The sequence below is a fragment of the Coenobita brevimanus genome, chromosome 92, assembly GCF_032717465.1.
Source record: "Coenobita brevimanus isolate Jiangsu-jjx chromosome 92, ASM3271746v2, whole genome shotgun sequence".
Taxonomy (NCBI): Eukaryota; Metazoa; Arthropoda; class Malacostraca; order Decapoda; family Coenobitidae; genus Coenobita; species Coenobita brevimanus.
This window is the reverse complement of record NC_137045.1, coordinates 14134655-14162198: the sequence shown is the minus strand read 5'-3', so window position 1 is coordinate 14162198 and position 27544 is coordinate 14134655. Positions and strand designations below refer to the sequence as shown.

The 27544-nt window shown below is 39.2% G+C and overlaps 2 protein-coding genes across 4 annotated transcripts in view; one reads left to right on the top strand and one right to left on the bottom strand.

Annotated features, from left to right (window-relative positions):
• The first annotated feature begins 7851 nt into the window (after nucleotides 1-7851).
• The window catches only part of LOC145412246 (uncharacterized), a 56662-nt gene continuing 36969 nt past the window's right edge, over nucleotides 7852-27544 (top strand). The window contains exons 1-2 of one of the 2 annotated variants that reach the window (XM_080282187.1): nucleotides 7852-7987; nucleotides 16939-19492. In XM_080282187.1, coding sequence (XP_080138313.1) covers nucleotides 7855-7987; nucleotides 16939-17711 — 906 coding nt within the window. In that variant the 5' untranslated portion in view covers nucleotides 7852-7854 and the 3' untranslated portion in view covers nucleotides 17712-19492. Of the gene's footprint in view, nucleotides 7988-16938; nucleotides 19493-27544 lie in introns of those variants that run through there. The other variant, XR_013899544.1, reaches the window with a different exon arrangement.
• Nucleotides 19633-27199, bottom strand: Trs33 (trafficking protein particle complex subunit Trs33). Of its 2 annotated transcripts, XM_080282188.1 has the most exons (4): nucleotides 27069-27199; nucleotides 26792-26853; nucleotides 25454-25655; nucleotides 19633-22250 (listed from the first exon to the last, which is right to left on the bottom strand). In XM_080282188.1, the coding sequence occupies exons 1-4, from the start codon at nucleotides 27144-27146 to the stop codon at nucleotides 22125-22127; spliced, it is 468 nt and encodes a 155-aa protein (XP_080138314.1). In that variant the 5' UTR covers nucleotides 27147-27199; the 3' UTR covers nucleotides 19633-22124. The 2 variants fall into 2 exon arrangements, with proteins under 2 accessions (XP_080138314.1, XP_080138315.1); XM_080282189.1 differs by lacking the exon at nucleotides 26792-26853 and having other exon boundaries at nucleotides 27069-27188.

Here is a 27544-nt window from a genome sequence, read left to right as displayed (position 1 = left end):
TTGTGCTAATGTGATGAGGCACTGTGGTGTGGTGGTGGTGTGAAGCAGTGTGGTATGGCAGTATAGTGTGTAATTACATTGTGCTGTGGTGCAGTGTGGTGTAGTATGGTGTGGTGTGGTGTGGTGTTGTATTGTGTCGTGTGGTGTGTGGTGTGGTGTGGTGTGGTGTGGTGTGTGTGTGTAGTGTGTTTGTGGTGTGGCACAGCGGTAATGTAGTGTGGTGTGGTTCGGTGTAGTAAGCAGTGTAGTACGGTGTGGCATGGTTTGGTGCTGTAGTGTGGCGGTGGTGGTGGCAGAGTGGTAGTGTGGTGTGGTGGTATTTTGGCGTTATGGTGATGAAATGAGGCTGGCACACCATCACCCCTTAGCCCTGGAACATTATTTTTATTATTATTATTATTATTTTTTGGTAACGTCAGACACATTATTGGATAAATCCTTCGTTGCCTGTACTTGATTAAATTTATCCCACCAAGTTCCGGTATAGTGTGGTGGTTTACTGTTGTGGTGCTGTGGTGTATCTGTGGTTGTGGTCAGATTAGGATATTGCCCCATGAGTTTTTCCCATTGGTTTCCTGTGTAGTGTGATGGTGGTCGTGCAGGCGTATGGTGTTGTAGTATAATGGTGTGGTGTGGTGTGGTGGTGATAAGGGAGTATGATGGTGCTTGTGGTAATGTAGTGTGGTAGTGGTGTGGTAATAGTGTGGTAGTGTGATTGGTGGTAAAATGAGGACATCACCTCTTAAGTGTAGTCTGACAGTGTAACAGTATGGCGTGGTGCGGTAGTGTGGTAGTGTGATGTGGCATGGCATTATGGTGGTGTGGTGTGGTGTTATGTGGTGTGGTGTGGTATAGTGGTGTAGTGTGGCATTAAATTTTGATTAAAGTTTGTCACCCCTTTAAGTGTAGTGTCATTGTGTACCAGTATGATGTAGTGTGGTGTGATGTGGTATTGTGGTGTGGCATTGTGTTAAGTGGCCAAACGAGGCTATCACCCCTTAAGTTTCTCCCACCAAACTCTGCTATCAGCCTGTCTCACAAAAACTCCCCCTCTCTCCCCAGTCCTCCTCCCCTCTCACCTTATCCCTCCTCCCCACCTTTCTCCCCGCCCCTTCTCACCTCTTGTTTGGTTAGGGAGTCGTGGTTTGGTGGGATTTGGAGGCTCCCTTCCTTCATCTCTCTCTCTCTCTCTCTCTCTCTCTCTCTCTCTCTCTCTCTCTCTCTCTCTCTCTCTCTCTCTCTGCATACTCGAATATTCCCTTGCCTAATATTACTTTCTCTAACAGTAGTGATAAATTATAAATCAAACTTGAAAGTATTGACCTCCCTACCACCGCAGGTCTCCTTTGTTAAGTAAAAATCATCAGGCTTTGTTAAGAATGCAATAAAGATGATGTCGTTCTTCTTAAAGGTTTATTGCTGAGTCGTATTTTTGAAGAAAGTTGCCTGGAATAAGCAAGAGTCATATTTAACACGCCATAGTAATGCTGTAGTTGAATTTCCATCGTGTAATATTTACGCTACTTACATTAACATTAGAAGCGATGCAGTTAACGCACAAGAGCATAAGTATGAGGATGTAGGATGCAAAATAAGGAGCCACGGTATCTCTGTGGTTATTTCCTCCTGCCGTTCTGTGTATGTCGTGAGTTTGGTGATTTAAACCAAGTAAACGGTAGGGAGTTAAAGTGCATCGTGGTAGTGCTGTATAACACTTCATAGCCTGTTACTTTTTTCTTTTTTTTCGGGGAACAGAACTACTCATACACCTTGAACACTTAGTCATGGTGGCTTGAATTTTGATAAGTCTTAGTTATGAGTTAGGAATGAGTCTCCTTGGTTACTAGTCAGCTTATAGCCTCCAGTCTGACTGAACCTGGCCATTAACTGAGCTGACAGGTTTGGGACCTTTGGTACACGAGATAAAATAGATTATCATAAGTGTTGGTATCCCTGTTGATTCAGAGAGAGAGAGAGAGAGAGAGAGAATAATTACGATTATACATTTGTCATCAGCACCTCTCATTGTAGACATCCCATCCTATTTCGCACTTGGTTAGCATGGAAAAAGCTGACTAATCTTACAGTGGATCTCATACGGATTGATGTAGGTTTAGAGAGATGCAATGTCGCTGAGGAGGAGTTCCGACGGTGCTCTCTAAAGTCACGAGAATATGGTCCAGCAGCTCTCTAGCCTAGGGTGTGTGTGTGTGTGTGTGTGTGTGTGTGTGTGTGTGTGTGTGTTGAGCAGAGTAATAGGGCCCAAAACTGAGAACCTGAAAAATTCGTCCCTCTCAGTAACAGTTAAACGAAAGGGATGCAAAAATAGAGCTGTATTTTAAGATGTGCGATGTATTGCTTAATGAAGGTGGTAAGCGTGAGTCAGGAATAATTCGGATTAGTTTAAGGCAGACTGTAGCACAGTTGACTATAGTTGTACACACGAGAGACTAATAATTTTTGTGCACACGAAAGATTGATAAAATATTCGCTAATTTTGAGTACTTGAGTTGATTGAGGAGATTTATTCCAGATATATTTGTTCGTTTGAGATAAATGCTGTTAAATCAAAGGATGAATAAACCCACTCTTTTAAGCCCTTTATTGTCTTAACAACATCTTAACCTTTTACTTAAGTTAACATCAGATTGAAACTTGGATGTATAATACTAGATCTCACGTCCAGAAGGATTTTATTTTTAAATGGAAGAATTATAGCCAATATCATTTTAAAGATATGTGTATGTTTTTGTCTGTTTTTCCCTGAGGAGAGTCAGAGTCGAGTGGACTCTTGCATTTTCAAAACAAACACAATTTCAGTATGTTGGTATGATAATCTGAACACTTTACAGTAATGTGAAAACTATTTTTATTCTTTCGTTCAAACAATCGCTGTAGCTGCTTATCAGGCAGTGACAATAGTGGTGATAGAGGTGATGGTAGTACTGATAAAAGTGATAGGTGAGTGGTGAGAAGAAGGGCGGATTGGGAAGGGGTAGGAGGGGGAGGGAGGGCTGGAAGAAAGGGGGATGAGGGAGGAGGAGGGGAGGAGTCAGGGAGGTTGATTTGAGCAGCAAAACCTTCCAGTCCAACCCTCCCTCCCTCCATCCCTCTCTCTCTTCTCTCCCTCCGCCCGTCTCTCCATCCCACCTGCTTCCACAGCCACCCCACACCAACCCCACGTCCAGACCCACACATCCCCACTCGCATAGCAACCCCAGGAACTGTATCAAAGCAGCAATTTCGATTTTTTATTTCAAAATCAGGACAGAGGGACGGAGGGGCAAGCAGATGTGGCGGGGTAGCTGAACGGGGCGACCATATACGGGCAAACTGTGACTCACTCTGTCCTTGGCTAATGCGGTGAGAGTATTTATTTTTATTTTCTTTTATTATAATACCTAGCGTTTCCCCCCCACACCTCTCCTCCTCTTCTCTTCCGTGGCCTTATTAAACTATATGCAGTAACACAGTCTGGGTCAAACTCAGGTATTGCCTTTTTCCGATTTGGTGATAGATGGTTGGATAGGTATGTGCAACGCACCCTTCTTTCTTTTTCGTGTACGTGAAGGAAGCTTGTATTATCTATTTTCGTGGCTGTGAAGGAAGTTATTTTTTGTGGATATGAATGAAGTCAGTTTTTTTTTTTCATGTGTTATGCCATAACACTAGATCAACTTACGGTAAATATATATTTTTTTTATTTTCGATTTGGTGGTAAATGGTTGGGTAAATGTTTGCAGCGCCTCTTTTACGTGGATTTGAAGGAACTTGGCCTTTTAGAACCCGAAATGCCCCCCTTCTCTGCCTTATGTAATTATATATCGTGATACACTCAGGATCTAACTTCCATTTTGCCTTTTATGATTTGGTGGTAGATGGTTTGGGTAGGTGTTTTCAACGCTCCTTTCTTATTCATGGATGTGAAGGGAATGAGTTTTTTTTTTTTGTGTGTGTGTGTGTGTGTAATGATAGTTCCTTTTATGTTTTTGCCTTTTTCTTTGATGGATGCGAAGGTAATGGCAGCTTTTCTTTTTTATTCTGTAATATTACCTCTTCTGGTGGTGGCGTTGAAATAATAATAATAATAATAATTATTATTATTATTATTATTATTATTATTTCAGTCATCATCATCATTATTATTATTATTATTATTATTATTATTATTATTATTTCATTCTTGTTATCATCATCATCATCATCATCATCATATTATTATTATTATTATTATTTTTATTATTATTATTATTGTTGTTGTTGTTGTTGGTTTATGTTCTGTAATAATTTTCTTTTCTTGCGTCTCTGGTGGATATGATCGCAATGGCTTTAGATATAGAAATATTTATTTTCCTTTTCCTGCTTCTTCTTTTTTTTTTTTTTTTTTTTTTTTGTGACGACGAGGGAAGTTGGTCTGCTGATTAAAATGTGTATTATTTTCTGTTCTCTGTTCGTGTCTCTTTGGTGAGAAGTGTGTGTGTGTGTGTGTGTGTGTGTGTGTGTGTGTGTGTGTGTGTGTGTGTTTTATTTACTGGATTTAGGAATATTGCCATCTACTCTGCTGGATGTGAAGGAAATTACTGACTGTTCGAACCTGTTTTGTTATATGTGAATTATGTTTGTCCAGCTTTCTATTGTCTAGTTATCTGTCTCTCTGTCTATTTATCTATCTATTTCTGTTTTTCTGTAAGCCTGATAAAAAGTGAGAAGTGGCCTAATAAGTTCCCGTGAGAATAGTTCCGACCATGGTAAAGCAAATAGATTTTCTCCGATTGTAACCAATTTTGGTGGATGGGATCCCAGACCACCTATGACAGACCTTGCACGGTATGAGCACAGCAGGTCAACCATCAAGGGTACAACTTAAACTCAAAATTGACCCTCCTTGTAACCTTGATCTTGAAATTATTGTTCTGAAAAATTGTCAGTTTTATTATGGGCTATCCAGTAACGTCTCCACCAAACTGGGTTAAAATCGGATGAAAATTGTTCGTTACTGCAAGGCCGAAACTATTATCATGGCCGCCGTGAGAATAGTTCCGGCCATGCTAAAACGATTTTTTTTTTTTTCTTCCGCTTAACTTTGACCAGTATTGGTGAAATTGTTAACGAACAGCACATGACATTTCTGGGTTTATGGTAAATACGCCAATTGCCAAACTTCAGTGTTACAGAGCAGACTCAGAGTTGACCTTGTTTTGTGACCTTCATCTTTAGCCAGTCGTTCTGAAAACTGGTCAGTTTCGTCATGGGATACCCCGCAACACTTCCACCAAATTTAGTTACAAGCGGATCAGAACTGTTCGTTTTCCCATGGCTGCAACTATGCTCATGGCACTCGTGAGAATAGTCCTGGCCATGCTTTTTTCCGATTTTAACCACATTTCGTGGTGTTAACGGACGACACATAAGAAACTTATTAGGTCTGAGTACCGTAGGTCAACGAGCGTTGTTACAAGGCAAACACAAAGTTGACCTCGCTTTGTGACATTTTTTTTTTTTTTTTTTTTCAGTCAAAATTATTAAGTTGAGTTGTTCGAAATAGGCCAGTGTGTTGGGGGTCGCCACCTTCGAGAGTGGCAGCCCTGTTTGAGAATGGGGGGAAGGAGGGATGCTGGATACTGTAAGCCTCCTCCGGTAAATATTTGGAAATCTGGACAATATTATTTTGACAGTATGCAGTGGGCAGTAGATACCACAGCACGATTCGAAGTTCCAGAATGCAGTATTTCCAATATAATACACATTGTATATATATATATATATATATATATATACATATATATATATTACCCTGAATCCCCAGGAGTGAAGAAATATATTCTAAAATTTCTTGCAAATGGGATGAAAAAATACGCTAGTAAGGTGGGAATTTTCAGGTGTTTCCATAACATAGAATAGAATTAAGCTAGGGTGGCTAAAAATCATCATGTGAAAAGCTTTGAGCCAATTTACGAACTTGGGAACTTTTTTTTTTTTTTCATTGCGATGAACAGAGTTGATTGGTTGCAAGTAAACTTCTGTCTCCTTAACTTTAAGATAATAAAGGTAGCGTCTTGATTCACATTCGGAGTAATAATATATGAAAATAAATATACCCCTCATGATAATAATGAACACATTTAAGGGGGTCTTTTTATGCCCCAGGGTGGGTTCTCTTTCATTTTCTGTATCCATGGGCCATCACTGTAGGTTAGGTAAGGCTAGAGTAGATTAGATTAGGTTAGGTTAGGTTAGGTTTGGCTAGGTTATATTAGGTTAATTACAGGGGGCCAAACCCTCCTAACCTCTGCATTTCAACCACTGATGATTAGTCCTAGTTGCACAGACATACATAGATAATAAATGTGCCATAAATCTCTTTCTGTCCATATCTCTTGCAGTGTATAATGATGGTTTGTTGTCCATACTCTTTTCTGTCCATGTCTGTTTACCGGGGAAGTGACTAGTTGTGCAAACATGTCGGGATAAGGGAAAGTGTCTTCAGGTTTTTATTTGTTTATTTTGTTATTTTGTCTATAATTTGATATGCCGTTTCCTTTTTTTATGAGGCTTCCACGGGATCAGCATATTCAGTGTATACATAATCGTAATGTATGTGGCCTAATATCACAGGGTTTATGGGAATTGTGATACTCTTTAGGTAAAAACGAAATTTGGTTTGAAAGTTTGTGACGGGTTGAAGAGTTGTTACAGATGATTGTTGTGGTTGTTTTTGTTGCTGTGGTTGCTGTTATTATCGTTTGCTTTAAGATGATGTTCATGTATCACCCTCGCGCTTAGTACAAGGGTGTTTTTTATATTCTCTCTCGCTCTCTCTCTGGTGTGTGTGTGTGTGTGTGTGTGTGTGTGTGTGTTCACCGGGTCGGTCAGGATCACTTGATGGTCGTGTGTGGGTGTGTGTGTGTGTGTGTGTGTTAGTCAAATATTTTTGATCCATTGCCGAATAAAACCAGACGGTGGAAGGCCTGAAGGTCAGGCAAGGGTGAAGTATTTGGTTTTGAAAATAATAGCTCAAAGGTTAACAGGACAAGATCAGCTGAGATAGTTTTGATTCTGTATGAATTAAACTTAGTGAATGTGTTGAGGATCAGGCAAGTATTATGAGAACGATTTGCACAGATCAGCTTCAAGGTCACAGTCAGCTTCAAAATCGGTCGTTTGACCGATCGTAGGGTGCATCTCATGTTTATCGTTGTTATTGTTACTGTTGTTTATAACGCAAAGAACATAACGAAGATATCTAAAACGACCATGGTAACGTTACGTGTCCTTGGAGTTCTTTCATGATTGGGGTGCAAATAATAAATATATGTAACTTTTACGGCCTCATCCTGCACATGCACTCGGCGCTTAGCCATTGTCGTAAAAGGAGTAGTTTTATTTTTGGATTCATTAAATACAAGCCTCCAATATCAAGATAATAGTGCAGCTTTATGTAGTTTTAGTCTATGAGCGTTTTCTTTGTTTAATGAAAAACTTGGTAATTACTTTCTTCTGTGGCTTGAGTATATATACAATTCAGGGTTGAAAGTTACAGAAGCTAAATATTGATTGAAATATTTATTGTTGTAAAAGATATATTCAGTTCAAAACGTGAGAAAAGTTGGAGTAACAAATGCAAGGGAGATTATTTTCAGGGCTTTTGTTGTATTAGCACTCACAACAATAAATCTCGGTCCTTATGAAAAAAAAAAAAAAATCAACATAATATCTCAGTGAAATGCAGAGACAAACACATACACATCTGTGTTAAACTTTAAATATTTCAGTCAATCAAATTTTTATAAGACTTAACATATCGGTTAATGCGACAACAGCTGACCCTATAATTGGAACGAGAGGTTTGTAAACATGGCAGACGAGGCTGCAAAGCGGCGTGAACTACGGAGAAGGAAGATTTTGGAGAATGCTGAAGAGAGGAAAAAGAAAATATTTGGCGCTACGAGCCCCACAAGCGGCTTGACCAGCACCAATGGACCTCAAAGTAGGGAATTCCGCTGAGGACTCCTTAGACAGTTGGGGCGAACGTTGACTTCCTTTTGCTTACTGCTCTTGTCCTTTGTTATTATACTGGAAAGTCTTGTAGGGTGACCTGACAGCTATTATTTAAATAGTAACCAGGAATGTATGGTAGTAAACATGAACCCAGACGCAGTTTTTAGAGTAAGCAATGTGCGGATTATTTGTATGAATATATCCGAGGGTTGCTTTTTTTTTTTTTTTAACCTCCAGTATATTTATATGATAACTGTTTCTTTTGAAATCACGTTTTGAATCATAGTAATAGAAGAATGTTTACAGTTTTTCTTAGTTTTTGTTTATAGTATGCAACATTTCTTCAATAATTTGTGTGTTCATATTCCTTTTAAGAATGCATGTCGTAGAGTCTGTGGTGGACAGGCTACAATTGTAATAGGCTATTGTAGGTGTATTAGACCCATTGTTGGCAGCCAAAATAAATCATTAATTTTATGGGTGAAACAACAGGAGATCTGCCATGCACATAAGTTACATATATATATATTTTTTCTTATTAAACTGTAGCTAAATTGCCATTGTGGCAGATTTAAAAAGTTACAGAAATGCATAATTTCGAAGATATCAAATGTACAACCACATTAATTTTACATACAAACCTTGGCAAATGGCAGCAGGCCATGTTGAGCTTTCAGGTTGATGCAGGTTCATAATAAGTTCATCACAAATTGTTTTGTTGATCAGTTTTCGATAATTCACATCACATGATTTTGAAACAAAAAAATTTTTTCCAGTTGGTTTCAATGTGATTTGAATGACTTTTGTGATTTATTTTTTTATGGAAATCATTTGTTTTGGAGATTAGGCCTACCCAAGGCAAAATATATCTGTTTTTGGGTAGTTTAGGAAGCAGCCAGGTTGTCCATGGCAGTATACAGTCCTTCCTCCAATTGTGTGAGAATATGGTCGACAAAAACCCTTGCAAAATCAAAATTCGCGAAATTAAAACAATTGAATATATGAATTATAGGCAAATTGGTCGACATCACCCCAAGGTAAGCACTTTTTCCCACTCTTTCTCTCAACTCTACCTCTTAATTTTACGATGATAAACAAACTTGAACTGATGTACTGTACAGTAATATTAATAAGAAAACATCATAGGTAAGAAACATAAAAACACCAAACTCCCGACCAATAGCAGTTACCTTTACCTGCTTTTTTCCTTTCAGTCATTTTCAATTTGGTCTCCAAACTTATTGTCTTGTTCTTCTTACCCATTGGCTCCATGATAACACTTGTGCAAGGTTAGACTGCTGGGATATTATGAGGAGCACCACAAAATTGTGAGGGTCAGTGACCTTGGTTGGGAACAGGTGCAAACAAACATGGCGGGGCGGCAGACCACTAAACAAGGAGGCGCAGTACGCCCAGTGAACCATGACATCATTACTTCGCGTGGCAAAGTAGTGCGGGAAGACGACTCGACCTTGCAAAGTGTGTGATCACCTGCAAAGTTCATAAATGTTAAATAATACACGACTTTTGAAACTACCTCGCAAAATTGGTGAATCGCAAAGTTGAAGGATGTACTGTATACCGGTATGGACGGTCTCTCCAACTGGCCACACTGTTTATCAACCATCGCTCCAACTGGACATGTCAATGTATTTCATCAAAGCAATGGGAAACTTAATGATTTAACCAAACCTAACCTGATCCAGCCTAACCTGACTTGCGTTTGACAGCCAGCTTTCAGATGTAAAAAATGCATGTTAGGAATGTTAAATATGGCTGGTTACTGATAGATGTTGGCGGAGATCAGAGGTAATTAAATATTGGATTTTCAGGTAAAATATATATTTCCAGAAACAAGTTTATAATAGAATAGATATAAAATAACATGGTCTATAATGTGGTCGTGTCGGATTTCGTGGATTGTGTGATGTGAACTACCAAAAATTGACCACTTTGTTCCTACTGACCTAATAACCTAATTTAATCAAACCTAACCTAAGTAAACTTAATTTAACCTAACTACACCAACTGGTACGATTTAGGACAGTTGGGTTTCGAGTTTGAATCATGTTATTGCCTTCTGCATGATGTCAGTGTCAATAAACTTAACTGGGTGCTTTAACACAAATATTAGTTCTGCAGAATTTTGGTAACCTAGCCTAAATAAAATATACAGATATAAAAGTTAATCCCTGTCTGGAACTTTTCACTGGAGCACTCTGGCAGTTTCTCCATTTTATACACTTTTTTTTTTATTTTTTTATATGTGAGGAAGAAGGAACCAAAGGCCACGAGCCTGCAATTATTGTTCCTTCCAAGAGAAAAACAAAATACAAAAGAGAGCCAAATTCAAGATCTGATCATTTCGAGATGCCTGGGCACATTGCGTTTGAAAGACTGGAGATCATAGGAAGCAGGAATTACAGACAAAGGGAGACAGTTCCAGAGTTGACCTGTTGCATAAATGAAGGACTAGGAGTAACAGTTAGCTCTTGCATTAGAGAGTTGGACAGAAAAAGAATGAGAGTTTGCTGCTAGACGGGTGCTATGTGCCTGTCGTAGAGGTGGAGGAATGCATGCAGACAGTTCAGAGGAGCAGTGACTGTTGAAGTAGTGATAGAAAAAGAGATAAAGATGCAACAGTGCGGCGAAGAGACAGAGGTTGAAGGGAGTCAGTAAGAGGAGGAGAGTTAATGAGACGAAAAGCCTTTGACTCCACCCTATTGAGAAGAGCTGTACTGGTGCGTGGGTAAAGCCTCCCCACACATGAGAGTTGTACTCCACACAGGGGCAGATAAAGCCCCTGTATAGAGACAACAGTTGTGCAGGGGTAAAGAAGGAATGGAGTCGGCTTAGCACACCTCATTTCTTTAAAGCAGATTTTACAAGAGATGTAATATGATCTTTCCAAAATAAGTCCCGAGTAAATGAAACCCCAAGCATGTTCAAGGATGATGCAGGATTAAGCTGAATATTATTAAACATTAGTGGGTATACCTGTGAAAGATTTTGTGAGGTTGATAGGTTTAAAAACCGAGTCTTTGATGCATTAAAACCAACAAGATTATTTTTATCCCAGTCAGAGATACAAGCCATGTCAGACATTAGATGTGCCATAGCCTCATCCCTTGTTTGCTGAAGTAACTGCTGAGATGGATGTTGTGGGAACTGAATGGAAAGGTTAAGGGTGGAGTCATCAGCATATGAGTGGATAGGGTTAGATGTACAGCTTAGAAGGTCATTGATGAATAAAAGGAAGAGAGTTGATGATAGGACAGAGCCCTGAGGAACACCACTGTTAATAGATCTAGGAGACGAACGATGGCCATCTACAACAGCAGCTATAGAACGACCAGAAAGGAAGCTAGAGATGAAGGCACAGATAGAAGGATAGAAATCGTAAGAGGGCAGTTTGGAAATTAAAGATTTATGCCAGACTCAATCGAAAGCCTTTGAGATGTCAAGTGCAGCGGCAAAGCTTTCGCCAAAGTCCCGAAAGGAGGATGACCAGGAGTCTGAAAGGTAGGTGAGAAGATCGCCAGTGGAGCGTCCCTGACGGAACCCATACTGACGATCAGAAAGAAGGTTGTGATAGGAAAGATGCTTTAAAATTTTTCTATTAAGAAATGACTCGAAAACTTTTGAGATACAGGATGTTAAAGCAATTGGACGATAGTTTGAGGGTCGGGAATGGTCACCTTTCTTTCTGACTGGCTGAATGAGGGCAATTTTCCAGCAAGAAGGAAAGGTACAAGTTGATAGACAAAGGCGAAAGAGTTTGCCTAGGCAGGGTGTAAGCATGGAATATTTAAAAAGTACAAGTATAATATTTCATACACTACTGTATGCATCAAGGGCATATTTATTTCATTAATTGTTTTATGTTAATGAAATGCACCAGTCCTGTCAATACTGCTTGAAGCCAGACATGGGCTAATCGTAATCTGTATTCGTAGTCGATTGTCATCAATTACAGACTATTGTGTAATCGTAATTGTAATCGATTACTTAGGCATTTTTTTCAAAGTACAGTAATCCCTCTAATATCCGAACGCCCAATATCCGAACATCCCCACTAACCGGACATAATCCTCCTGGGATCCAATATTCCCAAAATGGGCCAAAAACTGCAAAAAATTTGAAAAAAATCTGACTTTTTTCCCTCCCATAATTTGAAATTCCCGCCTGGCGCCAAACAGCTGTTACACCATGGTCCCTTCACCCCTTCCTTCCTCCCCCTCCCCCCTCCCCTGTCAGGTTGCCATTTGGTATTTTTCATTACCAAGTGTGGGCCAATTTGGTAATGAAAAATTCGTTTGGTAATGCATTAGAATAATGCATTACCAAATGGATTTTTCACATGTATGAGGATACACAGGATGGAGATGGTGGATTGTTTGCTCTCTCTGATTAATCTGCTACCCTACATAGTGTGAAAATAATCAACATGGTGTTAGTTATAAGGAGAGTGATTACATGTATTTCCACTTGTATATATAATTAGTGAAGAATATATGCTAGCTTTACGAATTTGGTAATGAAAAGTTATATTTGACAATGAAAGTTGAGGAGATTGGTAATGTGGCTGTTGCGATCTGGCAACTCTGTTACCCCACCAACATCACCAGTCACAGCTTAACTCCGATGGAGAGCAGATACTCATAACAGTGCAAGCCACAGGTGCTTGTTTTTTGTGAATAAACAGTGAATAAACTGCAATACCTTGCCACTAGAACACACAGGAATTTACAGTGTTGTGCAGTGTTAAGAAATTAGAATTTAGAGTGCAGAGGATTAACTGTGGACTGCAAACTGGCGGTTCAAACCAGTCCAAGACCAAGGGACTTGTAAGTACCCAGAATGTTTAATATTGTATAAACTCACCTCTAAAACCTCATTTTATGGTTCTTTTGCATTTATTTCAGTCTTTTATGTCCCTTATTGGTGTGATTTGGGTCTTAAATAGGTGCTATGCATGTCCAGAGGGAGTTGTATAGGTGTTTTTCAGAGTTAGGGTCCGTAAGTACTAGTCCATAAGCTGGGGCCCAATATCCGGACAGGACCACTATCCGGACCTGCCTATGGCTCTATTGATCCGGATATTGGAGGGGTTACTGTAATCGCAATTGTAATTAATTACTCTCATATTGTAATAGGAATCATGGTTAGTTTTACAATTACAAGGTCCGAGATAAGTTATTCGTCCACAGATACTCGTCAAGAATAAAATACTGTAGTTCAGTGTCAGTCAGTCAGTTATACAACATAAAAGTCCATAAGTAATATGAAAACAAAAGTGAATTGTGGGTTATCACTTAGAGGCTTCCATGTAATATCCTACCTAAGCTAGAATAATATCACCTGGGAAGATCTCAGTTGGTAGAAAAGTTAATAGAATGAAAGATTCAAGGACAAAGTGAAGAAAAGTCTCAGTGCTTGAATTATTAAAACACATTTGTATTGCAAATTGTTAAAAAAATAAAGGAACAACTTACTGGACATAGCACTGTACAGTATATTTTTATCCAGAGTAACAGTCGCCATAGGTTCTGCAGAGCTTAACCCTATGTTCTTCCTTACGCAGGCAGTACATATTAAAATGATTTGCATATAGATATATATCCCTAGAAAATATCAGTTTTATATTAATGGACATTGTTTTTCCTTTGAAAAACTAACTTCAGCTATTTCTTAATCAGTGCCAGGTATAAAAGAAATGTGCTCGTAATTATATAGTACATAACAGTACATGTAATCATGATTGTAATCATAATTGTAATCGTAATCTGAAGTTTGCAAAGTAATCGTAATCGATTACAATACCCCTGTAATCGCCTCATGCCTGCTTGAAGCACAATAAAAAAGTTTGTATGGATTAGTGAAGGGGGGGGGGAAGAATCATTTTGTATCTGTGCAAGTAATATTGAAGATGAGTATTGTAGTGAGTCAGTTTTTTGTGTGTGTTGTATCATAACATCGTACAGTATGTGGTGCAAGAGAAACCATGAGAAAGGGTGTTGAAAATGTAAGTTGGGTGAGCAAGCCCTAAACCAAGTTTTGTTTGGGTGGATGGCCTAAGATTTCTATGGGTTTGTGCAGTATCTTAGATTTTACTGTATATATATATATATATATATATATATATATATATATATATGTATATCTCCAGTATATATATATATATATATATATATCCAGTATATATATATATATATATATATATATATATATATATATATATATATATATCCAGTATATATATATATAGAGAGAGAGAGAGAGAGAGATAGATATATATCTATATATATATATATATATATATATATATATATATATATATGTATATCTCCAGTATATATATATATATATATATATATATATATACACAAACTTAAGTCATTTACTCAGGGGCAACACCTTAGCCCTTATCGAATAAGGGGGGGGGACATGGCATGAAACATATATATATATATATATATATATATATATATATATATATATATATTTTGTATATATAATGGTATTTAAAAATACCTTTAGCTACAATTTTTTTTTTTTTATCCCTAATTCAGTAGCTATAGTATGTGGTACCCACCAAAGGAAGAGATTGTACCATTTGACTGCTTTTTTAGCCATCCAGTTACAGTATATTGGTACCATCATGGGAAGAATCCAAGTTGATTCTGATGAAAATTCCAGGTAGTTCATTTTGGGGGCAATGTTTGAGGGGTGAGGGGTGGCACTGGCAGACCTAAGGGGGTAAATTATGTAGCTTATGAAGGAGCTAGTGCACATGATGATGATCCTTTTTGTACCAGTACTGTACCAAATCATTTTGGCTATATTTAATACTATAACTGGCCGCTGCGGTCTCATATCTGCATCACATAGTGGCACAAAGAGAGGGATATGGAAAGACAGAATAGACCTATTTATAGATGTCATTCTCCAAAACATGCTCTGACTTTCTGATCTGAATCAAAGATCCTAAAGTGTACCCAGTAAGCCATTTAACCCTTTAACCGCGGGCTTGATTTGCTTTTTCTTGCGGCACCCGTGGGCATATTCGCGCTCCAACAGACTCAAAAATATTTGCCAAAAATCAGTTATTAGTCCTAGAATATTAAAATCACATATGCTTATGGCACATACCTTCAGCTTTATCCTGGGGTGTTTGTTGAGCCTTCGTCGAGTACCGTAGGACCTGTGGAGACCTCTGAAGTTGGATAACGAAGTCTTCACTTTACACTTCCCGACAACCCGTAATATGATTACCACAGCCTGATATTATCACTAGAAACACCATTCTATGATTCTCAGATAGTTTGGAATCCATATTCCAAAGAAAAAAAAACTGTGAAAGCAATGAAAATTACGGGGGTGTATGACCTTCCCACTTGCGCTAGTTCGCCGCTGGTGTTGTCATTTATTATTCATAAAAACACTCACAGTTTATATTTCTATTACTATATAACACTTATATATATCTGCAGTCTTTATCCATAAGTTTCCTTCAGTAATAGTAGTTTATTGTCACTGTAGGCATTCAATTTCTTTCAGTAAAATACGTAGCATTCACTTTCTTGTCCTGTATACTAGCATTGAGAGTGAATGTCACTTTCACCTTCACTGTCATAACTCATAATATTCATACATGCTACAGTGAAACTTTCACTTTCATTACTCCTAGTATATATACTCGTATTCTTATAATACTACTCATTTACATTTCTATTTACGTTCTCTATTTTATTTACATTTCTATTTTATTTACACTGTGTTATGCACTGTCACTTGAAGTAACTTATAAAACTATTTTCCACTGTTCACTTATATTTACATTCATTGCATTCACTTGCTGTTTACACATTATTTACAATTCCACTTGCACTGTTTTACTCAACAGAAAGATCGTAGTCACTCTCTTTCAATTGTCAGCCCTTTACCTCTTTCCACACGAGGTTTATTAGGGGGTAAAGGTCACAGGGCCCTTTGCATGGGGGTAAAAAGCGGTGGAAGTTAGCAGGAGCAAACAGATGTATCTTCACCTTGGAAGATGACAGTGAACTGATAGGGGTGGGCCAGGGTGGCCTACCTAGGGAAAAACTGCCAACGTCAGCCTCTTGACAGCTGCTAATATATAGCAGTGAAATGATTGGCAGGAAATCTAGACAATACATTATAAATTAGGTAGTTCCAGGTGAATGTAAATATCTCTTAGGCTTCTCCCTTCCCTCCTTATATATATTTTTAGTACGAGAATAGATTAAACGGCATATTTCAAGGGGAAATAAACAGCGAAAATTAACGAACGAGTGCACATGAGGTGTTGTCAGGTGATAATTAGCCAATTCCAGGTGTATGGCAATCTCACTTACCTTATTTCTTTTTGGTATATATTATTTGGTATAAGAATAGGGCATAGGGCTATTTCAATGGATGAAATCAGTGGAAAATTCCAGGGAAGATTTACTTAGCGTAGCACGGCCGGGCAGGCGAGAGGAGAGGGTAATGGAGGGAAGGTAGGGAGGGGAGTCAAGAACGGGGAGAAATGGCAAAATTGTCAACAATGGATGGGAGTACAGATGAGATTAGGGGTGCTGACTAATGTTGGACATTGGCAGTACTGATAGATGATACAAGCTACCACTTGAAAGCCTGGGCGAATTCAAAATAACACAGAATCGCAAAAGTGACGCCCCACGGTATGATCCCTTGCTCCCAAGCATCATGAAAGTGACGCCCTGCGGTTAAGGGGTTAAAAAGTAGTCTCATCTTTGGTGTAGTGAATTTATATTAAGTACACTATTTATGTATAGAGGCACTGAAGAGAGGAAGTCAGGACTGTTGAAATAATGCGATCAATCTTGAAAAGTGATGCTGTATCACACTACAGTTATGATGTATCCTTCTCGCTGATTTTATATTAACAATTTACAGAGCTTGAGGAGTCACCAAGCATTTCTGAGGCATCTGTTACTCCAGCTTTGCCAGAAACTTCTCCACCTAGTGCCTCTCTCCCCACTCCGTCCAGCAACCCCACCTCGAACCGACCAGTAGACGAACCACCAGAGAGTAACAGTGACAGCCGAGGATTCACATATACAGACCTTGGCCAGTCCAGGCTGTCCTCAGGTATTGGAGCTCAGAATGGTTCAGTGCCAGACCTGAGGGAGCAGCTGATAAACCTGAACAGACTGCTGGCAGCTAATGGCAGTCTCGGGGCTGGTGGTGTACAAAGTGGGAGTGGCCAAGAGGACATTACACATCATACTTCTCCAGTTAAGGCTCTCAAGTCCTCATTGGTGCCTATATTTATTGCCTTATTAGTTTGTATTTTGTTGTCAAACAGTCTTGGTTATGTTGTATCAAACAGCATTTCAGTTCCCTTTTTGGTATGGGAGATTCACCATCTGTGGAGTCAGAGAAATATTATTATCAGTAGCAGTAGGAGTGGTTCTGGTCTCTTGGGTATGGCCCTCATGTTGTGTGGGGTGAAGCAGGCCACAATCTCATCTTATGCTCTCATTATCACTATTGGTAAATGTTTTTTGGAAGATTTTGCACTTTACATCTTTACTGTCATTTTATGGCACAACATTATTGGCTTACCAGTGCAGGAGGCTGAGCCAGCTGAAGCTGCACAACCAGATATGCCAAAGGAAGATTTCTGGGGACACGCAGACTTTACTAACACTGTGGAAGACTTTTAGCAGTGGTATGCTGTTGACCTGGACCTGTTTATGTGCCAATATATCAAGTACTGTATATTGCAGTTGTATGCCCAGAGCTCTGCATTGTAAATTATCATATCAGTACTGGCAACTGTTTACTGCTGCTAGGACACAGTCAACCCTGCTCACCATTATTATGAAACTGATAATACCTGCTTGTCACTCTGTATTCTGAACCATCTCACAGTCCCTGCGACAATAATGGCTACTTTGCTTCTGCTTAGGCTGTAAGTCTATGGCCTTTTCTCCCATGCCCCCCTTCCCCCCAAAAGAAGTGAAGGATATCTCAACTATGGAGCATTATAAGTCAATATACTGTATTGTCCTTTCTTTTTTTACTTGTATAGGGATACAAGAGAATCACACCAGAGCTTGCATTGTTTTAATACAATACATACCAGTATATATTTGATATTTGTTGTGATTTTCTCTGTGGGCAGTGTTATGTTCAAACTTAAAATGATGTGCAATGTTACTTTAGACCCTGGAATGAGGGCATTATAACAGTCCAGGGTAACTTTTGTTGGTAAGACCCTATTACTGGATTTATATATTTTTGTTTTTCATTTGTGATTGGCTAGGTACTATAATTCATGATATAGTGTGTGTGTACATACATCAAATACATAGTACATTGTCTCTGAATGGTAGATGTGTTATGTTTTGTTATATCAATAAAAAGCAATATTTATCCCTCATCTTTCATCCATCCATCCATCCCTCATCTAGTCCTGTGTTGCCCCACGAGGAGCATAGGAGCCTGTGTCTAGGCAAGTTGGTCCTGACATTAAAGATGAGAGTGACCAGCCTCACTCATGTCTGAGTGGCATTACATGAGCAATAAACCCCAACCACACCTTGGATATAAACCTGTACAGATTTAATCCGATTGGAGCGCCTTAATTACCCACTAAACCACTAGACGCCAAAAGTTGGTTATATGGTTATCACCCAGTGTAGCAAATGGTTTCCTGGTGTACAGGAAACCATTTGGCGTGTCACTCAGTGTAGAGTCACCCATATGCAGAAGGAAAGGGAAAGAATGAAAGAAAGAAGGACGGAAGAGGGAGTGTAAAGTCACCTGTAGGCAGAAGGAAGAGGAAACAAAGAAGAAAAGCAAGACAAGAGAGGAAAAAGCAGACACGCAAAGCAGCACTACATTGAGTGAGTGGATGTCGAGTGCCCCCACCTAGTGTGGAAAATATATCTGCACATGGACTAACTAGAGTGACCACATAATAAGGTTATGGAAAATAACCATTTACAGTGTTATTGATCTACTCAGGAGTGGTGTCACACCTCAGTATTTTAGAGTGGATGATGCTGTATGTATTGAACTTATATCCTTCAGTCATGTGATTTAAAATTAATTCTATTCTTCCCATCTTCAGAAGGTTTTAGTCAGATAACGAGAAAGCTTTTGAACTGGGGAGGTTAGACATAGCCTTCAGTAGGTAATCCTTTTACTGTTTTGGTACCTTCCTGAACTGAAGCAAATCATGAGTAGTAAGAAAGAAAATATATATCATTGGATTGAAGGGTTCAGATCTTTTCGTCTTGAAAGGTTAAATCTATTTTGATGAACCAATATGGAAGTGGTAGAATTTAGTAATTTTTTCTAGCTGTTGCCAGATTATGCAGCTAAAGCTAGTCCTTTTTTTTTTTTTTTTTTTTTTTTTTTTTTTTAAGGTAAATGATCAGCCAAGAGTATGCTTCATTTATAGTAGTAATTCACCAGCTCCCATTCTAGATTTGAAGGACTGACTATATTTTAGGGTGAATATACAGGATAGCTCTTCGCCACTATGAACCATTCTTCAGCTCATATGGACAGTAAAGTATAAAATCAAACCCTTCACAACCAAGCTCGATAAATGTCATAATGAAAAGTGCAAACATGATTTTTGATGATAATTTACTCGTATCCTTGTACAGACTTCCTTACAAGAAGCTTTGGTATCACAAGAAAGCCTTGTGGTCTAGTGGGTTAAAGTACTCCAGTTGCACGTAGCCTGTAGAGATTTAAATCCACGAGATATCTGGGGTTTATTGCTCACATAATCTTATTCAAGGGTATGCAACTAGTCACTGTCTCCTGTGCTCCTGATGGGACACCGTGGATGAAACAAAACAGCATAGTTTTACTTCATACACAGTGAGGGGAAATTAGGTAAGCCTTTCAAGAAGCTGGAAAATAATGTATAAAGTAAACCCTTGAAATTATTGTCTGTATATTTGTAGAATATAGTAATATAATTCCTTTTTACATAAGGTACTGTATTCCTAAAATACAAAATCAGATCAAGGATGGCAAAACCTTTATTCCAATACTGTTTATTTGTATGCTTTCAAGAGTGTATGGAATCAAATATGCAGATGACCAGTTTGATGTGTTTATAACAGCCAAGTAACTGGTATGGTAATGCTCATCACAGATAGAATATATATGGTTTAGACACACAAAATACTGAGTCACACAAGTGTACAGATTATTTATTGCTAGAATACCACAGGTTACGGACAGTAAAGTACCCCCTTTACTATGATGACAAATTTTATTTTACTTTTGTTTGCACCAAACTATTTACTCAGGAGACACTTTGACCTGGGGACTACATATGGTATAGCCTTCAACAACCTGTTCACTGCTGAACATCTTGCGTAAGTTATATATAGCCATCAGGCAATAGCAAGAGAAATAATGATGTTCATGGGCTGAAAAGGTAAAGGAGGACTTGGAAGAGACTGAAAAAGAAAGTCTGATCAATATACCAGTAATTACTTTACACCTGAAAGCACTAATTTCTCCCCCCCTAGGAGCTGGAGTCGCTGCCACTGAGTGAGCAGGGAATCAAACACCCCACACCCACCGTCCCTACCCAAACCCGTGTAAACATTGTTGAATAGGTGTGGAACGGCCAAAGTTGGTGATGTTATATAATGTCATTAATGTTTTTATAGACAATCAGAACCAGTAGAGGTACGTATATAAAGATATTTAATGTGTAATACTGTACTGTGCTGTTATCCACAACATATGAGAATGGCACAAAAATAAAAGAAGACCTACAGTGAATTGTGTGTTATTGTCTATATACATGTTTCGTTCATTTAATAATGACAGGAACATAAACCTTACATGTTTATAATGTATGGCTTAAATTGCCACGTTAATGTGAATTAATGGACGTCCAAAACCACATATAACCTGTGTTAACGATAAACAACTGTACATCCTCATAACACAAGGTCCAACTTGCAGTGCGTGTCGTGTAATGGCTTACAACAGGATGAAATAGTTGGCAGGTATACCGAAGTACTGTACGTAATTGATTTGTTGGTGTTTAATACAGAGGTGTATATGATATGATCAATACCTGATGGATCATTTCATTATCTTAGTTTATGTTGGTTAACAAAGGGTAGGAGTGGGAGGCAAGTGGGTATGAGGGGCATTTGATGGAGACAGGAACCCAGAGAGGAGGGTGGTGGAGGTAGGAGCAAGAATGGATAAGAAATTACATCGTATCTTTCAACAGATATTGTTTACTGTACTATACTTATATGAAACATTATAATATAGGACATAAGTACTGTATATAAACAATAACACACAATTCATTGTAGGTGTTCTTTCATTTTTGTGCCATTCTCATATCTTGTGGATAACAGCACAGTATTACACATGAAATACCTCTTATATCCTTACCCCTCTGGTTCAGATTATAAAAACAATAATGACACTATGTAACATCACATAGTGTCATTATTGTTTTTATACAATGTGGCCGTTCCACAACTGTCCAACAACGTTTACACTGGGGTTGGGGTAGGGGTGGTGGGTGTGGGGTGTTTGATCGCCTGGTCGCTCAGTGGCTGCGACTCCAGCTACTAGGAGGGGAGAAATTAGTGCTTTCAGGTGTACATACAGTGTACTTAATTACTCACAACTGTTGATGTGGGAGGGAAAACTGATATATTTTTTTTCTTCATGGAGTGGATTTGGGACTGCATGAGAGGTGATCTGACATCTCAAGTAATGCAGTTTTACAGTAAAATGTACTGTATATAAATATGGCATATTTCAACTATCTACAAAAGGTCTTACTTTTTCAGAAATTCGCATTTTCTGTTTGTTTTTAGATTGCTGATGAAAAGCATTCCATTTTTTTCACTGCAGTCATTCATGATTAAAAGAAAAAAAAAGTTTTTAGGCCTTCAATCATCAGCCAAATTCATGTCCATAACTTAAAGTTGTTTCACTTCAAGCAACATTTTATCATCACACTTCCTCGACTTATAGTTATGAATGCCTGTACCGATCCTTATCGAAATAATCATCCAGGCACAGATCTGAAGATAATAAGTCTTCCACTATGTCCTCTTGCTACCTCAGCCACGTTGAACTTGTATTTGAAACTTGCACGCAGGGAGGTGAGTGACCTCAGCAGTGACCACACATGTGACCCCCAGGTTGGCCAGGCAGCCCCTCACAAGACCACATGTGAAGGCCAGGTACTGTGAGGTAAGATACAGTTATTGTTTTTCCATCCATCCACCATTCAGTCCTAAATACAGTGCTGCCTAGTTAAAGGAAGGACTGTATCTACTGTAACCCTTTCATTTTGTGGAGTTTCTTGTAAGCTTAATCCTATTTTTAGAAACTTAGTGAACAGTTTCTAATCTCTTGTTTAAGGAGCCTCTCTGAAGCTGAACATATATTTTGATGTGTTAGAGATGAAACAGAACAGCTATTACTCATATGAATCCTTCATGAAACCTCCCTAGCCATCTGGTTTTTGTCTGCACTAAAAACACTGTACATCAGAAATAGTAAAGGGCACTGCTTGCTGTTGTATATACTGAATATTTGGTAAACAATACTATCTCCCTACTGCCTCATGCCCAATGCGAGAATTTATACTAGGTGGCGGTAACAAGAATGTCTTCCTACAAATGTTTGATTATAGTTGGTTTACTCAAAATTCTTTAAGTAGGCTGCTGATACTGTAATTAAGTAGCTATGATTCACATGAAGTTGCTCATAATTCATGAGTTGTTCTGAAATAATTTATTATATACTGGTATATACAGTAAAACCTCTACAATTTGTCATCCTTCAAGACAGAAACCTCTACAACTCGAGAAGTCTCCAAAATATTCAATTAAAAAATTAAAATTCAAAAATTCCCAAAAATGCACACGAGAGGAAGAGAGTCGGCAAAAATCCCCCCAACTCGGTAAGATGCCGAGTTGTACAGTAATGTTTGTGTTTAGTTCCCCAGTATAGTACAAGTGATAAATACATTACAGTATGGCCTTTATAGCATTAATTGTGCTGTACACAGTGTACAGTGTCAAGTACAGTATAGTAAATGTGTGCTCAAAAGTGATCTTGAGGACCTCTAACACCTCCAAAAACTACCAAAAGTCCTCCTCCATGCCTGGAATACACCCTATAACTGCACGGAGTCATGGTAAGGCAGCTTTTACTGTTTATTGTAAAAACTTTTAATTTTTTTCAATTTTTTTCCTTTTGTGTGTGTGTGTGCTGGGGGGGAACTTAAAGTTCATCCCTACAACTCGGCAAATAGGCTAACTCGGCAAGGCAAACTCTCTCGTCTTTGTCTGTCAACTTGTACCTTTCCTTCTTGCTGGAAGTTTGCTCTCATTCAGCCAGTCCCAAAGAAGGGTGACCACTCCCAACCCTCCAACTATCGTCCAATTGCTTTAACGTCCTGTATTTCAAAAGTTTTCGAGTCAATTCTTGATAGAAAAATTTTAAGGCATCTTTCCTATCACAACCTTCTTTCCGATCGTCAGTATGGGTTCCGTCAGGGACGCTCCACTGGCGATCTTCTCACCTACCTTTCAGACTCCTGGTCATCCTCCTTTCGGGACTTTGGCGAAAGCTTTGCCATTGCACTTGACATCTCAAAGGCTTTCGATCGAGTCTGGCATAAATCTTTAATTTCCAAACTGCCCTCCTACGGTTTCTATCCTTCTATCTGTGCCTTCATTGCTAGCTTCCTTTCTGGTCGTTCTATAGCCGCTGTTGTAGACGGCCATCGTCCTTCTCCTAGATCTATCAACAGTGGTATTCCTCAGGGCTCTGTCCTATCACCAACTCTCTTCCTTTTATTCATCAATGATCTTCTAAGCTGTACATCTAACCCTATCCACTCATACGCTGATGACTCCACCCTTCACCTTTCCATTCGGTTCCCGCAACGCCCATCTCAACAGTTACTTCAACAAACAAGGGATGAGGCTATGGCACACCTAATGTCTGACTTGGCTCGTATCTCTGACTGGGGTAAAAATAATATGGTTGTCTTTAATGCATCTAAGACTCAGTTCTTACACCTATCAACCCGACAAAATCTTCCACAGGTATACCCACTAATGTTTAATAATATTCAGCTTAATCCTGCATCATCCTTGAACATGCTTGGGGTTTCATTTACTCGGGACTTATCTTGGAAAGATCATATTACATCTCTTGTAAAATCTGCTTCCAAGAGATTGGGTGTGCTTAGCCGACTCCGCTCTTTCTTTACCCCTGCGCAATTGTTGACTCTATACAGGGGTTTTATCCGCCCCTGTGTGGAGTACAACTCTCATGTGTGGGGAGGCTCCCCACATACAGCTCTTCTCAATAGGGTGGAGTCAAAGGCTTTTCGTCTCATTAACTCTCCTCCTCTTACTGACTCCCTTCAACCTCTGTCTCTTCGCCGCACTGTTGCATCTTTATCTCTTTTCTATCGCTACTTTAATGGTCACTGCTCCTCTGAACTGTCTGCTTGCATTCCTCCACCTCTACGACAGGCAAACTCTCATCCTTTTTCTGTCCAACTCTCTAATGCAAGAGTTAACCGTTACTCCCAGTCTTTCATTTATGCAACAGGTCAGCTCTGGAACTGTCTCCCTCTGTCTGTATTTCCTGCTGCCTATGATCTCCAGTCTTTCAAACATAGTGTGTCCAGGCATCTCAAAATGATCGGATCTTGAATTTGGCTCTATATTGTATTTTGTTTTTCTCTTGGAGGGAACTGTTACTGTGGGCTCATGGCCTTTGGTTCCTTCTTTCTCACAAAAAAAAAAAAAAAAAAAAAAAGGCTTGCACGTGTATTATGCCGAGTTGTAGAGGTTTTACTGTACTGTATATGTATTTATATGCTGTATATGAGTACACCGCTTCCCGTCCGATCAGCGAAGTTAAGCAACGTTGGGTCTGGTTAGTACTTGGATGGGTGACCGCCTGGGAACACCAGATGCTGTTGGCATCCCTACGTGTCAAGTGGGGTTGGTGGAGGATTAGTGCCCCTCCCTGTAAAACAATTAACTCTAAGCCGTTGACCACCCCGTTTGGGATACATGGCGTCTGGCAATGAATGATGAACATATACATACGGAATATGCTGTACATATTGCAGTCTGTATTTACAGTTAGCCCTTCAACCATGAGCCATGAATAGGTCTCACTCAAAATTGTCATTTGGGTACCATATTCCCCACAGACTTCCTAATGTAGACTTTGCATTGAGGAATGAGTACCAGTATGTCATTACTCTTTCCTGCCACTACATTCTTCTTTCCAAAACAAGCATAACTCTTTGTACTGACTCAGGGTGCATACTGCAAGTACTGTATCATCATTCATCAATGCTATTTCCTGCCCCCTCATTCCACCATCAAGACACAGGTCCATTAGTACTGACTCTGGGTGCATACTGAAGGTATTGTTTGCCATTAGCCATGTGGGATAGGAGGCGGAAGCGGTTGTCGTGCAGGACATATACACCCTGGTGGTTTGTGCGCAGGTTATCAATCTGTTTCTTGTAGACTGTCACCCACAGATCCTTACAGATGTACTTCATAATGTCCAGCTCATCCTTGTATCGGCTGGATTCTCTTGTCAGCCTGCAAGAGTTGGTTTAAATTAAAAGTCCATACATATGCAGTATGCATAACAACTGATTACAGTACTGACATGAATTCACAGGTCTGGCATATCCACAGCTATCCAGCAACCAATCCTTTTATTGCCCACATCAAGCACACAGAAGTCTTGTGCACAATCAACCATGTTTATACATAAATAAAGATACCTCATAAACCAGATGGCATCAGTGTTGCTTTACTGAGTTTAGAAAAAAAGAAAAAATCCAAATCATATCTCATATCCATACTCAACTCAACCACTTCTCTCCACTTCAACCCAGCCTTCTATACAGTCAGACACTCCCAAACATAAGTAACTTGTATTGACAGCATTCCCTTGATGGAAAAATCATATTCCTGGAAGTCCTATGGTTATCCAGCACACAAAATGTACTGCTGGTTCCAGATGCTTCTGTTCCAGCTACAGTATATATGTCTATCTATCTATTGCCAGATGCCTCAATCCCGTTTGGGGTGGCCACAAACAAATCGCCTCCACTTCGTCCTGTCCCCCGCCATTTCACTGCCCTGCTCCCAACTCACACCCCCCTCTCTCAAATATCTCTCCACCCCATCCCTGCATCTCATCCTCAGCCTCCCCCTCCACCTCACTCACATACACTCTCTTCGTCAGTCTTTCACCCTCCAACCTCTCCACATGGCCAAACCACCTCAGTGTGTTCCTCATAAAACTTCCTATCACATCCACATCCACACCACAACGCTCCTTTATATCCTCATTCGTCAGCCTGTCTCTCCATGTGACTCCACAGGCTCCTCTTAAATAACTCATTTCCACTGCTCTCACTCTTGACTTGTGTCTTTCCAACAACGTCCAAGCTTCACTTCTATACGTTAGTGTTGGTATCACAAAACTGTCATGTAGTAACTTTTTCACTTCCCTGTTTCTTATCTAAATATATATGTGAAGCAATTCATTTGCACTAAATAGTTAAGGGCCACCAGAACAGCCTTCTAAAAGTATCTACATTTTGGAACAAAAAAGTCTTGTATAGTACTGTATAGACTATCTACATCTAGTTCCTGATGCATTGTTTACTCCTCCTCAGAGAGAGAGAGAGAATTTATCATACTGTTTTAATGTATTTTCTCACCGTTCCACAAGTCGGTAGCCAGTGGCAAATCCCATGTGCTCCAACTTTGAAATGGCCTCATCCTGGAAAATCACAAATAACATCAGTATAGAACACCACACTCCCATTACAACCTAAAGTAGTCCTTAGTATGCACAGGTTATTTTGCTTTTTCTACTTCAACATACATGCCGTAACTAACTGCTATACTGTCAACCAGTAAAACCCATAGAAAACGAACAATTTCCCCTCTTCATTTCCTACCCAGATCGGGTTGCAAAGCTTACGTATTCTTTACCTGTGACACACTCTCTCCTTGGAATACATATGCCACCGCCTCCATGTGAATGAAGTCAAACACAGCATCTTCTGCCATGATTACCTCCGTCTTTCTCTCTGTTGAACTCGGTTGTGTTTACAGACAGTCCATCCCAGTGTAATCTGTGTTCGCTCTTATCCGGCAAAGGTATTTTATTACGCACCATTAATTGAAGAATGAAAATGCAATTAATCACTGACTTGCACTGAAAAGTAAATAATCATATAATGAACCACGGTTCAAAATGTCAGTTTGTATTATATGACTTTTTGGAAATTATTTTCGTATATGGGAATGAATTAAAGTTATGTTGATAATCGCTTAGTCAATTTTGCTTTACACTGTCAAAGAACAGAAAACGTTTTATATGACAAACTTCAATAACGCAGTTTTCATTGAACGTAAACCATTGTGCATTCAGGCCAGAGGATATATTTAGCCTGTCTGTTTAATAT

Excerpts from the sequence above, each read along its gene's own strand:
- Trs33 (XM_080282188.1), bottom strand. The coding sequence starts at position 27,146 with ATGGCAGAAGATGCTGTGTTTGACTTCATTCACATGGAGGCGGTGGCA. Across the intron at positions 26,854-27,068 it reads AAGGAGAGAGTGTGTCACAG|GATGAGGCCATTTCAAAGTT; the intron begins GTAAAGAATACG and ends GTGATTTTCCAG. Across the intron at positions 22,251-25,453 it reads ACCTTCAGTATGCACCCAGA|TACCTGGCCTTCACATGTGG; the intron begins GTCAGTACTAAT and ends CTTACCTCACAG.